Source organism: Candoia aspera, chromosome 3, assembly GCF_035149785.1.
Source record: "Candoia aspera isolate rCanAsp1 chromosome 3, rCanAsp1.hap2, whole genome shotgun sequence".
Taxonomy (NCBI): Eukaryota; Metazoa; Chordata; class Lepidosauria; order Squamata; family Boidae; genus Candoia; species Candoia aspera.
In genome coordinates, this window is record NC_086155.1 from 160,869,874 (window position 1) to 160,882,963 (window position 13,090).

Sequence of the window (13,090 nt, forward strand, 5' to 3'; positions counted from 1 at the left end):
TTGCAGGATCTTGAGCATTACCTTACTGGCATGTGAAATGAGTGCCACTGTTCGATAGTTTGAACATTCTTTAGTGTTTCCCTTTTTTGGTATGGGGATATAAGTTGATTTTTTCCAGTCTGATGGCCATTCTTGTGTTTTCCAAATTTGCTGGCCTATAGCATGCATTACCTTGACAGCATCATCTTGCAAGATTTTGAACAGTTCAGCTGGGATGCCGTCGTCTCCTGCTGCCTTGTTATTAGCAATGCTTAAGGCCCACTCAACCTCGCTCTCCAGGATGTCTAGCTCTAGCTCACTGACCACACCATCAAAGCTATCCCCGATATTGTTATCCTTCCTATACAGCTCTTCTGTATATTCTTGCCACCTTTTCTTGATCTCGTCTTCTTCTGTTAGGTCCTTGCCATCTTTGTTTTTGATCATACCCATTTTGGCCTGGAATTTACCTCCAATGTTTCTAATTTTCTGGAAGAGGTCTCTTGTCCTTCCTATTCTATTGTCTTCTTCCACTTCCACGCATTGCTTGTTTAAAAATAATTCCTTATCTCCTCTGGCTAACCTCTGGAATTTTGCACTTAATTGGGCATATCTCCCCCTATCACTGTTGCCTTTTGCTTTCCTTCTTTCTTGGGCTACTTCTAGTGTCTCAGCAGACAGCCATTTTGCCTTCTTGGTTTTCTCTTTCTTTGGGACGTATTTTGTTGCTGCCTCCTGAACAATGCTGCGAACTTCTGTCCATAGTTCTTCCGGGACCCTATCTACTAAGTCCAGTCCCTTCAATCTATTCTTCACCTGCACTGCATAGGAATATTAGTGAGCTCATATCTAGCTGATCTGTGGGTCTTCCCTAATCTCTTTAGTCTGATCCTAAATTGTGCAATAACAAGTTCGTGATCTGAACTACAGTCAGCTCCAGGTCTTGTTTTTACCGACTGTAGAGATGTCTGCCACCTTTGGCTGCAAAGGATGTAGTCAATCTGATTTCGGTGTTGTCCATCTGGTGAAGTCCATGTATAAAGCCGTCTCTTAGGTTGTTGGAAGAGAGTGTTTGTTATGCAGAGTGAATTGTCTTGGCAAAATTCTATCAGCCTATGTCCTGCTTCGTTTTGTTCTCCCAGGCCAGGCTTACCTGTCATTCCAGGTCTCATTTGACTGCCCACCTTAGCATTCCAGTCTCCTGTGATGAAAATAACATATCTTTTAGGCATGTTGTCCAGTAGGTGCTGCAGATCCTCATAGAACTGCTCTACTTCAGCTTCTTCAGCATTTGTGGTTGGGGCGTATATTTGGATCACTGTGATGTTAGATGGCTTGCCCTGAATTCGAATTGAGATCATTCTGTCGTTTTTTGGATTGTATCCAAGCACTGCTTTAGCCACTTTACTATTAATTATGAAGGCTACTCCATTTCTTCTGTGGTCCTCTTGTCCACAGTAGTAGATCTGGTGGTCATTTGATGTGAAGTGGCCCATTCCAGTCCATTTCAGTTCACTGACGCCCAGAATGTCTATCTTTAATCTTGACATCTCACCAATAACCACATCCGATTTGCCCTGGCTCATAGATCTTACGTTCCAGGTTCCAGTGGTGTGTTGATCCTTAGAAGATCGGATTCGCCGTTCACCACCAGCACCGTTGGCCGCTAGCCGTCCTTTCGGCTTTGAGCTAGCTGCGTCATCACGTCTGGGGCTAGTTGAACTCATCCTCTGTTCCTCCCCAGTAGCATTTTGACCATCTTCCGACCTGGGGGTCTCATCTTCCGATGGTATACCGACATATCTCTGGTCGTACTGATCCATTTAGTTTTCACGGCAAGAATACTGGGGTGGGTTGCCATTACCTTCCCCAGGGATCGCATTTAGTCTGACCTCTCTGTCATGACCTTCCCGTCTTGGGTGGCCCTTCACGGTTTAGCTCATGGCATCATTGAGGTGCTCAAGCTCCAGCACCATGACAAGGTGACGATCCTTTGCTGAAGGTGTATTTATTACCAATGTATAAAAGCGTGATTTGAAACTGTTGACTATTGGATTGGATTGTACTCTGTGTACATATTGCAATGAAAGTTTGCAGCTTATAACTGTTCAAGCCTCCAACAAGCTTGAAATGAACATCATACTCTTTGAATCCATGGGTCCAGGTCAAGGTTCTAAGGAACAGAAAAGCAGCTCTTAACATTTTTTCCCCATAATTCCTCCCATTCTGTTTCAGAGTAAGTAGTGCTTGGGTTCAGCCAGTTAATCTATCACATCACACAGAGAGATGGCCTGGGGCTGTGAAATACATTTCCTTTTTTGTCTCTCTCACTCACCTTCTAAAGCTTCTCCCTATAGTGTGAAAAAGAAGTAAGGGATTTTAACCCCTGACACAACTCTTTGTACTATTATATTAAAAAAACATTAGAAACTCAAGCAGGTCAATTCCTCTTCCCCATCTTTTCCTTTCTTTCTCCTCCCGTGATTGACACCTACATTCTGTGGTATCTGAAGGTCACTGAACATCCTGAGTCTTCATTGGATTTTCTTTCCCCCTTGTTTTTTAATTCACAAAATTATTTCTACATCACTGTAGAGCCCACATACATATATGCAGGACCAGCATTCGTCCCTTGTAATAATGGCAAGCACTGGAAAAACAAAGTTATATTTCATATGGAAAAAGTAGGCAAAATGTGGTTAATATGCAGTGTTGCTGTTAGAACTTCATGTAATTTTGTAGGATTCTTGAAATCTCATGATTAGTTATTGTCTTACTTTTTGCGTCCAAACTTACCCCAGAATGGTATTAGAATGGTTTTGATACCTGAAGAAAATCTGTCTGCTTTTCAAAATTTATCCTGCAAAGTCTGTGCCCTTTTTTCTTTTATGGTAAATTAAAAACGATTTGAAGGCCAATTTGATAGAAAAAAGATGGCTGCAGCTATCAATAATGGAAATTCCACCTCAACAATATTCTGCACAGACAATCAGTTTTTAAACTTGCTTGGCTGCCAATGATTAGAGATGGTTATTAGGGCTCTGTGTGCTTCAAGAGTAATTCAGAAGTAATCTTTTGGATTTCTCATGGGCACAGTGTCTCCCTGCTGTTGCTTAAAGCTGACGCATCTTTTCTCAGGCTTCTGAGCGAGTCTGAAAAAAGGATGCTGCTGTTTTAACAGTGGCATTAATTTTAATGGGTTGATTCTTAAAGCAGAGGCATCTTTTTTCAGGCCCATTCTGAACCCTAGAAAAAGTGATGCTGCCTTAATGTACAGCAGGGAGGTGCTGTGCTCACATGAGGTCTGAAGCATTTCTCTCAAATCATTTTCAAACTGTTCAGAGCCCTAATTTCTAAGGGGGTTAAGTTTTCATTCTCATAGGGGTTTATTGTAAATGTTTCATGTTACAGGTTGTCCTGTATACTGGAAGAACTTTTCAGGCAACTGTTACTACTTTTCAAATGAAAGAGCCATTTTTGAAGATGCAAAGCTTTTCTGCGAAGAAAAATCATCACATTTGGTTTTCATCAACAGCAAAGAGGAACAGGTATAGAATCCCATCTGGCACGCAGCTAGATTTAAATAGTTAAAAGGAACAGGTATAAAACACACTTGTATGCAAATATCATTACCTCCAATCATGCCAGCTGACAATGATAGGAGGTGAGTAGGCTAGACAAGACAGCTGGAAAGCATTATACAGGTAGTCCTCGACTTATAATCACAACTGGGACCAGAACTTCCATCACTAAGTGAGGTGGTCATTAAGTGAGTCACACCTGATTTTACCTTTTTTGCCAGTCGTTAAGCAAATCACTGTGGTCACTAAGCGAATCTGGCTTCCCCCACTGACTTTGCTTGTCGGAAGCCAGCTGGGAAGATCACATATGGTGATCATGTGACCCTGGGATGCTGCAACCGCTGTAAATATATGCCAGTTGCCAAGCACCTGAATTTTGATCATGTGACCAAAGGGACTCTGCGATGATCATAAGTGCGAGGACTGGTTGTCAGTCACTTTTTTCAGCACTGTCATAACTTCTAACAGTCACTAAATGAATGGTCGTAGGTTGAGGACTACTCAACTTACTCTCATAAATATAAACATCTAACTAAAGATAATCAGGAGGGATGCTCAGGGGATTACAATCTTACTGTAAAAGTCAACAAAAAACTAGGTAGTCCTTGTTTAACAACTGCCTCATTTAGCGACCATTCGCAGTTACAACGGTGATGAAAAAGTAACTTTACGACCAATCCTTGCATTTATGACCTTCGCAGGTCTGTAAAGCAAATGAAAGCTGAAGTAAGATTTTAATTAAAGTTAGACAAGAATCCCTTTCCTTTCAACCTCCAAGTTCCATCCTTCCTAACCACAGAGCCCCAAACTGTTTATCTATTTATTTGAAATAGTTCTCTGTTAGTCATCTTCAAATCTGATTCCAGGACAACTACAGCTGCATTAATATCAACATCGTATTAGAATGAGCCACTGTAAATATAATAAAAGGCAGCATTTTGTACTGAGGCAGACAAGGGATTGTACAAATTAAAATGTTTGGTCAGCACTTACTAAGCTGGTGCTCTTGTGACAGCAAGCAGGGGGAAGGAACAAGGGGAAACTTCTTTTGTCATCCTTTTTCATTCTGGCTGCAGAGCACACCATGCAGTAAATAGCCCGTTGAAGCTACATTTCTCACAATCTGCTTTGCAGCATTTCCATTGCTAGAGAGGAAAGAAAAGAGTCCCTCTCTTCACTTCATGTGCCATAGCTGGCTATTGCTGGCACCAGCACACCATCTTTAACGAGAAAATTGGTTGGGAAAGGAAATTCTTGGCAGATGATGAGAAGGAGACTGGATTGAGATTGGGAGGGGGGAGGGAAGAATGGGTTGGAAGTGTGCTCATATAAAACGGGATTAGCTCAGAAATAGTTCCAAGTTGATTTCACCCATATGTACTCTGCATTCATGTTTATGTTCAATCTTAAAGCCCAAAGTAGTTTAAAGAGACAAAATCTTGGGGTGTGAAATAATGTGACCAATCCTTTCTTCTGTGCCCAGCAATGGCTTAAAAAACAAGTTATCGCAAAAGGCAGTTTCTGGATTGGTCTCACTGACTCAGCGAAGGAAGATGAGTGGCGATGGCTGGATGGAACCATACCAGAATATATGTAAGTGCAGGGAGGACATTAACTATCTGTTTTCTGCTATAACTGTTCTCTTAGCATCTGCCACTAGGAAACAGTGCTGCAATCTTACAAAGGGAATACTCTTTTAGACTCAACTACCTGTCCTTTGATTTCAAAAGGCTTATTGCCAGAAAATTTTTACTGAATAACCAATAAAAGAAGATAACAAGGCACCTTAAGATGCTTATTACAGAGTTTAGTAGCAAACTAGGGGTAGATAAACCACAGGTTTTTTAAAACCTTATTTTATATAAACATCGGGGGTGGGGAGAGAGAAATCGCCATAGGGAAAGAGTCCATGTTAGTTGACTGATTACATTGCAGAAGATAAGACTTCTTCCCTATTGCATCAGATGTAAATCATTGCTGGAATCCAAACTTGTGTCTTCACTTTTCACTGAAACTTACTGTCAGCCAAATTCTTTTCAACTGGAATCAGGATATACTGTACACTGGATCAGCACTGGATCAAGAAGACTAAGATCTGTCATTCCCACTGAATGAAATTATTACTGTCTCCTTCAGTCTCTCAGACTGACTGCTGTTGGAGCTTATATTAAGGAAATGTCACTGGAGGATTTGGCTAGTTCCTTCTTAACCTGATGGAATCTCCAAGTTTTTAACTTAAGCCATTGCATCATTAAGGACCTAAAAATCTTTAAGAGATCGTTCATAATCCATTCAAAGTATAATTTACTGGGTGGTACATCCCAAATAAATACTATATGAAGGTTACCGAAATCTGAAGGATCACTAGATGGCAACAAAGTGATAAAGAATCTCTGCTCTCGAGTTTTGCAGTCCAGATCTGGTAGCCCTAATTATACAAACCTGTCTTTATCATAAGATAGTTCTTGCAGTGTATGATTGTTGATGTGCTTTGAGTTTATGATATGGTAATATTATATATTCCTCTCTAAATATTGTATTTTATTTTTGGTATGACAGCCGGTTTGGGTAGTGGTTAAGGCATCAGGCTAGAAACTGGGAGACCATGAGTTCTAGTCTCACATTAGGCACAAAACCAGCTGATGACCTTGGACCAGTCACTTTCTCTCAGCCCTAGGAAGGAGGCAATGGCAAACCACTTCTGAAAAACCTTGCCAAGAAAACTGCAGGGACTTGTCCAGGCAGTCTCTGAGAATTTGAACAGGGTGTGTGTGTGTAAGTGTGTTTAGTATAACAAGAACCTATTCATTTTATTTTGATTTGGAGATGCATATATAAATCCAACAGGAAGGTGTATTTTATTTATTTATTATCAAATTTGTCACCGCCCATCTCCTCCGACCGGAGGGACTCTGGGCGGTTTACAACACAGAATAAATATACAATAAAAACTCAAATAAATACACGATAAAATTCCAATAAAATCCCATTAAAACCAAAACAATTTCTTAAATACCCCAGCTCATAAAATCCAGATGGCTATGATCTCTTCAACCATCATGTAGGAGGGGCACTTCAAGGCACCAGCCAACCCCAAGTATGTCGATATTTATATCTTAGTAGCTCATCTGCAGCTGTAGATGAAGCAAACACATACAATTCCACTGATGGATCACACTCTCTACATGTGTCTATGTGCCATCCAAAACCAGAACAGAATTCTTGGTCTAATTTTAGGCTTTTGAGCTTTGGCAATTTGTCCAATTGATTCTCATCTCTAAAGCCCAGCTGTTTTCCATTTCCAGGAAAAGTCACACACTGTTTGTTAAGGAGTATGTTTTCTGCTTTAGGAAAGTTTGGTTTTTTATTTGTTTTTGCAATTTATTAATCTCCTCTGTCACATTGTCACATGATAGCTTGGTTATGGAATGATGCATTTTCTGTTTTATTGCAAGAAACTGGAGTGCCGGACAGCCTGATAACTGGAAACATGGCCATGGGCCAGGGGAAGATTGTGCTGGGTTAATCCATGCTGGGCTCTGGAATGACTTTCACTGTGAAGATGTTAACAGTTTTATTTGTGAACAAGATATGGAAAAAGGTATGCTAGAGCCTTGAATTGAATGCATTCACATTTACCACAAAGGCCTATACCAAACCAAGTTTTCACAGCTGGGACAAAGGGGAATTGAATGTCCTGTTCATACAGTTAGATGATCTTGGAAGAGAACTGAAGATCAATCCTTATTAGCAGCTGTACTATGTATAGATTAAACCTTCTCCTTAGCTGCTTCTGGTGTTCAGGCCACTGAGTTTTTAAACTGTTGGCAAGTATTCCAAGATTACACAGATACTCTTACTATGTTACATACGTTTGGCAGTCAGTGTCCTAAAACATGCCCAGCTAATTATGAAGAAAAATAATGCAGTAATTTTCTTTTTCCAGTTAATACCTAAAAGACAGTGGTGTAGTTTCAGAATTCAAGTATGCAGTTTGAAAAGCTGTAAGCAACAGGACCCAATGTGGAGGTGGGGCGGGAAGGATTACCTGCAGAGAAGAATCAGTGGATGGAATGAGTCTTTTTCCAGTTCTGTGTTTCAAGAATGAAACTGACTGGGGTGGCCTGAGGGTTCATTGGCAATGGACATGAGATGGTCCTCTCCTCTTTCTTCCCTCACCTGCAATTGGTGCCCACTGATTTTCACATCAAATGTCCTCCTCCTTACCATTCTCATATTTGCATTTTGACTGGATATGAACTGACATGGGTTTGGAAGGCAGTACTCATCAGTGCAACTTAAAGTTCTGGTATTGGTTTCTGGTTTTTAAAACCAAGTTTTGCCTTTGTAACACTTGTTACTTTTCCTTTCCTGTTGCAGCTCAGCCTCCAGGATTGTAATAGGTTATGGGCCAAGTGACTGACATTTTCTTTGCAAAGAAATTCATCTGGGACTGAACCATCACCCAGCTAAGAGAAGGAGCACTGAGAACTTTGATGAATGAACTTTTATCAGCACAATTTGTCCTCCACATCTTCTAATTTTTCAGGGGATTTACAACCTGTTGCACAAACATGTTGATTGAAAATGCAATTGGACAGAACTACCTGTAGATTCTCCTCAGTCATAAAGCAGAAGATATGTTCTGGTAAGAAATAGACTATAGCAAGCTGATTACAAGTTATGACCTTACTACTCTAGGAAGACAAAAAATACAAGCTACTGTGTAAACAAAGCAGCCACTTGCTAAATTCCCAAATATTGGCAATTTATATAAATATACATGTATAAATTTATATAAATTTTATATAAAAATATATATAGTCCAGTTCTGATCAGTAATATAGAATATACTTTTAAAGCTTTTAAAATTCTGTATTTTTGTACAAAATTTTGCCTATTGATTTAATTGCCTTTTATATAAATATAGTAAATAGAAGTAAAAAAAAAACACCATTGATAATACTTATCATTCACTAGAAATAACTGTCTGGAATAAATTACCCAGGTTTAATAACCTTTGAAACTGATTTTAAATTGGATTTGCAGTCTTTTTTGCAAGAACATACATAATGTTATGTTCCCAAAGACAACATGCCTGTTGTTCAGAATTGGTCCCACTGACTACAATAGCAGAACTCCAGGGAGATGAAAGTCAAGCAGTAGACTTGAAGGAAGGGATTAAAATTAACCAGTAAAGTACATACTTTACATATAGAAAATTCCTGATTCATTCTTCCTGATTCCAGTTAAAATAATCAAGTAGTCAGAGATAAGGAAGGACTTTGCCCAGGGAAATTTTACTAGCTAGTATCATGCAGAGCTTGGTGGACTAACTGCCTAACATGACTGAATATAAAGTATGTTTTTATGTTCCTCTTATTTCCTTCATGTGTAGGCAATTTCTATTGGTGTGATGGGTTTCAGAGCATTGGGGACTAGATTTAAGATTAATAAAGGCTTTAACCAAAATAGATATTTCTGATAGATGTGTACAACTTGTTCTTAATGTCTTTTGGTATACTCACTCCTGGGGGAGTGGAAAGGAGGCACCAATAGACTTTGCCATTTCCCAACTAGATTTTTTTCTGCTCCAGTTCAGCCCCTCCATGCTTCAGCTTTTTCTTCCACATGGAAAAGCACTTGTCAGAAAATGGTTAACCATTCCATGCCACAGTTGCTTTCCTGTTGTTTGTCAATAAGAAGTTCCTTTGGAGAAAAGAAAGAAAAAAGGAAGAAAGCAAAATGTGAGGCAGTGGGGAAAAGTTCAGTATATCTGCATGCAACATCTAGTTTGGGAGATCAAGTGGCAAAAATACTATAGTAGTACTAAGACGTTCTGTACTTCCACAGTGTTCAGTAATGGATTGTGTTTAACATAAAATTACAGTGAAAATAAAAGGCAAGTCACACATGTTGACATATATAGTATTTACATGATTTTTATGTGTAAAATTGACACTATGATTGTGAACATTTATATTTAAGATAAGTATCTGCAATTATTTTGCTGCAGATCTGGACACAACTGGGTACCTAAAAAGAATGTTCGATAAACTCATAAATATCAAAACGATGAATATATTGAAGTAATTTCCTCTGAAACTTTTTCACATTAGAAAGCTTGTTGCTGTGATCTGTGCTGTTAGTTTAATAATGTACAAGACCTTTCCTTTCTATCTCAAATATCCTTCTGTATTACCTTCACTAGTACCAAAGCAAATTCTTAATTAGTTTGAAATAGGATAACAGGCAAGTTATTTATTTATTTGCTGAGGCTTACACGTTGCCCCAGTCACAAATGACTCTGAGCCACTTAAACTCCAATGTCCAGTAACACAATTAAAAACATAAAATAGCCCATTACAATGTGCCTCTAAAGAACAGTCAAAACAAAAATGACAAACACCTCTTCTCAAGGAGGAACCAATATTCTCAAAGGCCCCTTAGAAGCACCAGGTCTTAACAGCCCTTAAGAACCATAGTAGGGGTGGGACTCCAATCTCTGGGATATACTGTTTTAGAGAAGGGGAGCAGTGATTGAGAAGATCTGCCCCTGTGGTCCCCAGTGACAACAGTCCCTAGGGATTGGGACCCAGAGCAATCCTTTTTTGCAGTTTGCTACTTGGAATAGGTGGTCTCATAGATAGCCAGCTCCTGAGTCATATGTGACTTTAAAGGTGATAGCTAGCATTTTGAAATGTGCCCAGTAATTGACTAGCAACCAATGCAGCTTTCTAAATTCAGGTATGGCATAGATGAATCAAGTTGTGCCTGTCATTACTTAAGCCATTGCATTGTGAACCAGCTGAAGCTTGTGATCTTCAAGGGCAGCCCAAGGTAGAGTACATTGCAATAATCAAAGCCATGGTGACAAAGCTACTGCGCATAGCTTCCTGACCCAGAAACAACCATAAAAGGCACACAAACTAGAAATGGGTAAAAGCCTCTTGGCCATGGCTGCCACCTGCTCTTTGAGCAGGAACTGTGAGTCCAAATAGACCTGCAGATTATGAGTCAGCTCTGCATGGTGGAGCTCTATCCTGGCCAGGCAAAAAGATGGAACATTAATGGATTTGGTTGGCTTCTGTACCCAGAGCCACTATGTCTTGCTGATATTAAACTTGAGCCAGACCATAACAGGATCTCCAAAATGGGATGAAATTTTGATCACATCTCCTGTTTGACCCATGACTGAGCTACAGAACTGAGTGTTGTTGGCATACTGTTGATACTGACCCTGTACTTGTGGATGACGTCCCCAGTTGCCTTCATGTAAATGTTAAACATAATGAGGTTTGTTGCACCCCACAGTGGAGTGCTCTAGAGGTCAACTTCTCTCCCCCCCATTTGGAATAGCAAGAGGGTTTTGAGGAAGGAGCATACTACCATTCCCTTCAAAGGAGGACACGCCACTGCTTCTCCCAAGGATCCACTCGCTACTGGCCTGACTCAGCCTCCTGGATTCTTTCACCAACCAACCAGGTAGGGCAGGAATACAAACCACAGATGGTTTCTTGTCTACTTACTTAGGACCAACAGGCTCAAACTCATCTCAGATAACTTTGCAAGATGCAGCCTCTATCACTTCTCATAGAACTTGCCAGGATCGTAATCTGAATGAATGAATGTGTGTGTGTATAATAACAGAACGCAGAGAAAAAATAAGAGGAAAATATTGAAACATAACAAAAAAGAAGAAAACAATGCAACTACATCAAGGTAAATTGTACACATAATGGCTTCTCATGCATATGTAGACCATATACTGTATATAAAGATTTTGCATAACAATTTCGAAAAAGATAATAATATTTCACTGTAACTGTTTGTGAATAATCTATTTGCATAGGCAGATAACCTGAAACTTTTGCCTTTTTTTTTTTTCTAAATAGCTACTTTGATATTTGTTATTTGAGTTCTAATGTCAATTTTGGGTACTTTAGAGATTTCAAAGTAGCCATTTTGGGGGGAAAAAAGAAAAGGTCAAAAGAAAAAAGAAACTTGTCTAGTACAATTGAATGAGAGATTGCTGAACTCACATACATCAACAGATTTCACACCATCTCAGAAGGTCTCAATCAACACAATGGGTTTTTAGCAGATTACAATTGTTAATTGATATTCTGTCTCGCATGTAACCTGTACCTTCGTAACCACCCTGCCTTCCCCCAGGCATCACCCCAGTTTAAATCCTGCATCAGTTTAGCCAGATTTAGTGAAAGGTTATGCCTTTTAATAAAATTCGATAGAAAACTGTTACCAGACTCCTCCTGAATATGGCATTCTGGGGTTCTGGGAGTGGGCAGAACAATCATAAAAAGAAATTCGAAGTGTGTACACAAACCATGTCCAGAAAAGCACAACTTTGAAAATGAACCCAGCAAAAATTGAACTGTTCTCCATAATTAGGTAAAACACAGAGAACTCTTGGAAGGTGGAAGAAAGCAGTACAGACAAGTAGGCAGATCTTAATAGTTTAAAGGTTTACTAAGCAGGAGTTTAAGATTTAAGTAGAGCTCTCCCATCTAAGTTCCAAGTACCTTATCCCATTCTGAATTGGCTTTTCACCTGGCACCTATCCATTTTGCACTGTATAAATCATATAATAATGGTTGATTGGGTAAGAGTTTGGCTAAGCCAGCAGAAAGCCAGAAACACCATTGCTGTGATAGATTGCCCCCCTCTAGATGGCTGCTGCCAATACGGTACTTCTCTGATAAACTGTTACCATGTTTCCAAGTCCTCTGCTGAATGGGTTGTATTGTTCCCACCTTCCCTCCCAACTTAAACTGGCATTCCATCAGCTTAGCAGCAATGGCCATGTTACCCTTCCCAATATAATTGAGGAATGTGATTGCTGTGCTCATGACATTTAATATTTGCCCCTTCCCCCTGAAAAATATCTCTTAAGGCTTTTAAAAAATTTGAGTATTTCAGGTACAGATACTTCAAAAAAACAAAAAAGCTGCTAGTCTTTATGAGTAGAGAATTTTTAAACATTTATATCCTCTGAAAAGTATGTCTACATAGATGACAAATGTTTTTCTTCTTAACTCTTGCCATTTTTAAGTTTGTAGGAAACTCTTCCCAGAAGAGACTTCATAAGAGAAAAGTATAGGTTGTTAGCCTACCAGGGGCCAGCAGAGAAGCAGCATTTCTTTGCAGAAGGTTTTTCTGCTATACCAGCCATCTTGGGTGTTGTGCTACACAGAGGAAAGCCAGAATATGCTGTCTCATTGCTGGGAGCCAATTCACTCTCTGTGTGGAATGCTTTATCACCCATTATCATCAGCATAATGTGACGCACTAATTACAAAATAATGGGCAAAATATATTAATTGTGTGCATCTGGAATATGCAAAGAGCTCCATGATGTTCATGGAAAAGATCCAGCAAAATCTTCAGTAGTGGGGGATGGGGGAACCTCACAGTGTGAAAGCAGTGTGATATGAATCTAATGACTACTTTCAACCACAGTAATCTGCTGAAGGAAAGCAGTTCCTCCTGGAAACTTGTCAAATTTGTCA

The 13,090-nt window shown here is 39.6% G+C and overlaps 1 protein-coding gene across 1 annotated transcript in view; it reads left to right on the forward strand.

Annotated features, from left to right (window-relative positions):
* The window catches only part of COLEC12 (collectin subfamily member 12), a 106,544-nt gene extending 97,064 nt beyond the window's left edge, over positions 1 to 9,480 (forward strand). The window contains exons 7-10 of the mRNA XM_063299157.1: positions 3,391 to 3,527; positions 5,044 to 5,153; positions 7,016 to 7,161; positions 7,941 to 9,480. Coding sequence (XP_063155227.1) covers positions 3,391 to 3,527; positions 5,044 to 5,153; positions 7,016 to 7,161; positions 7,941 to 7,960 — 413 coding nt within the window. The 3' untranslated portion in view covers positions 7,961 to 9,480. The remainder of the gene's footprint in view (positions 1 to 3,390; positions 3,528 to 5,043; positions 5,154 to 7,015; positions 7,162 to 7,940) is intronic.
* Positions 9,481 to 13,090: the final 3,610 nt, after the last annotated feature.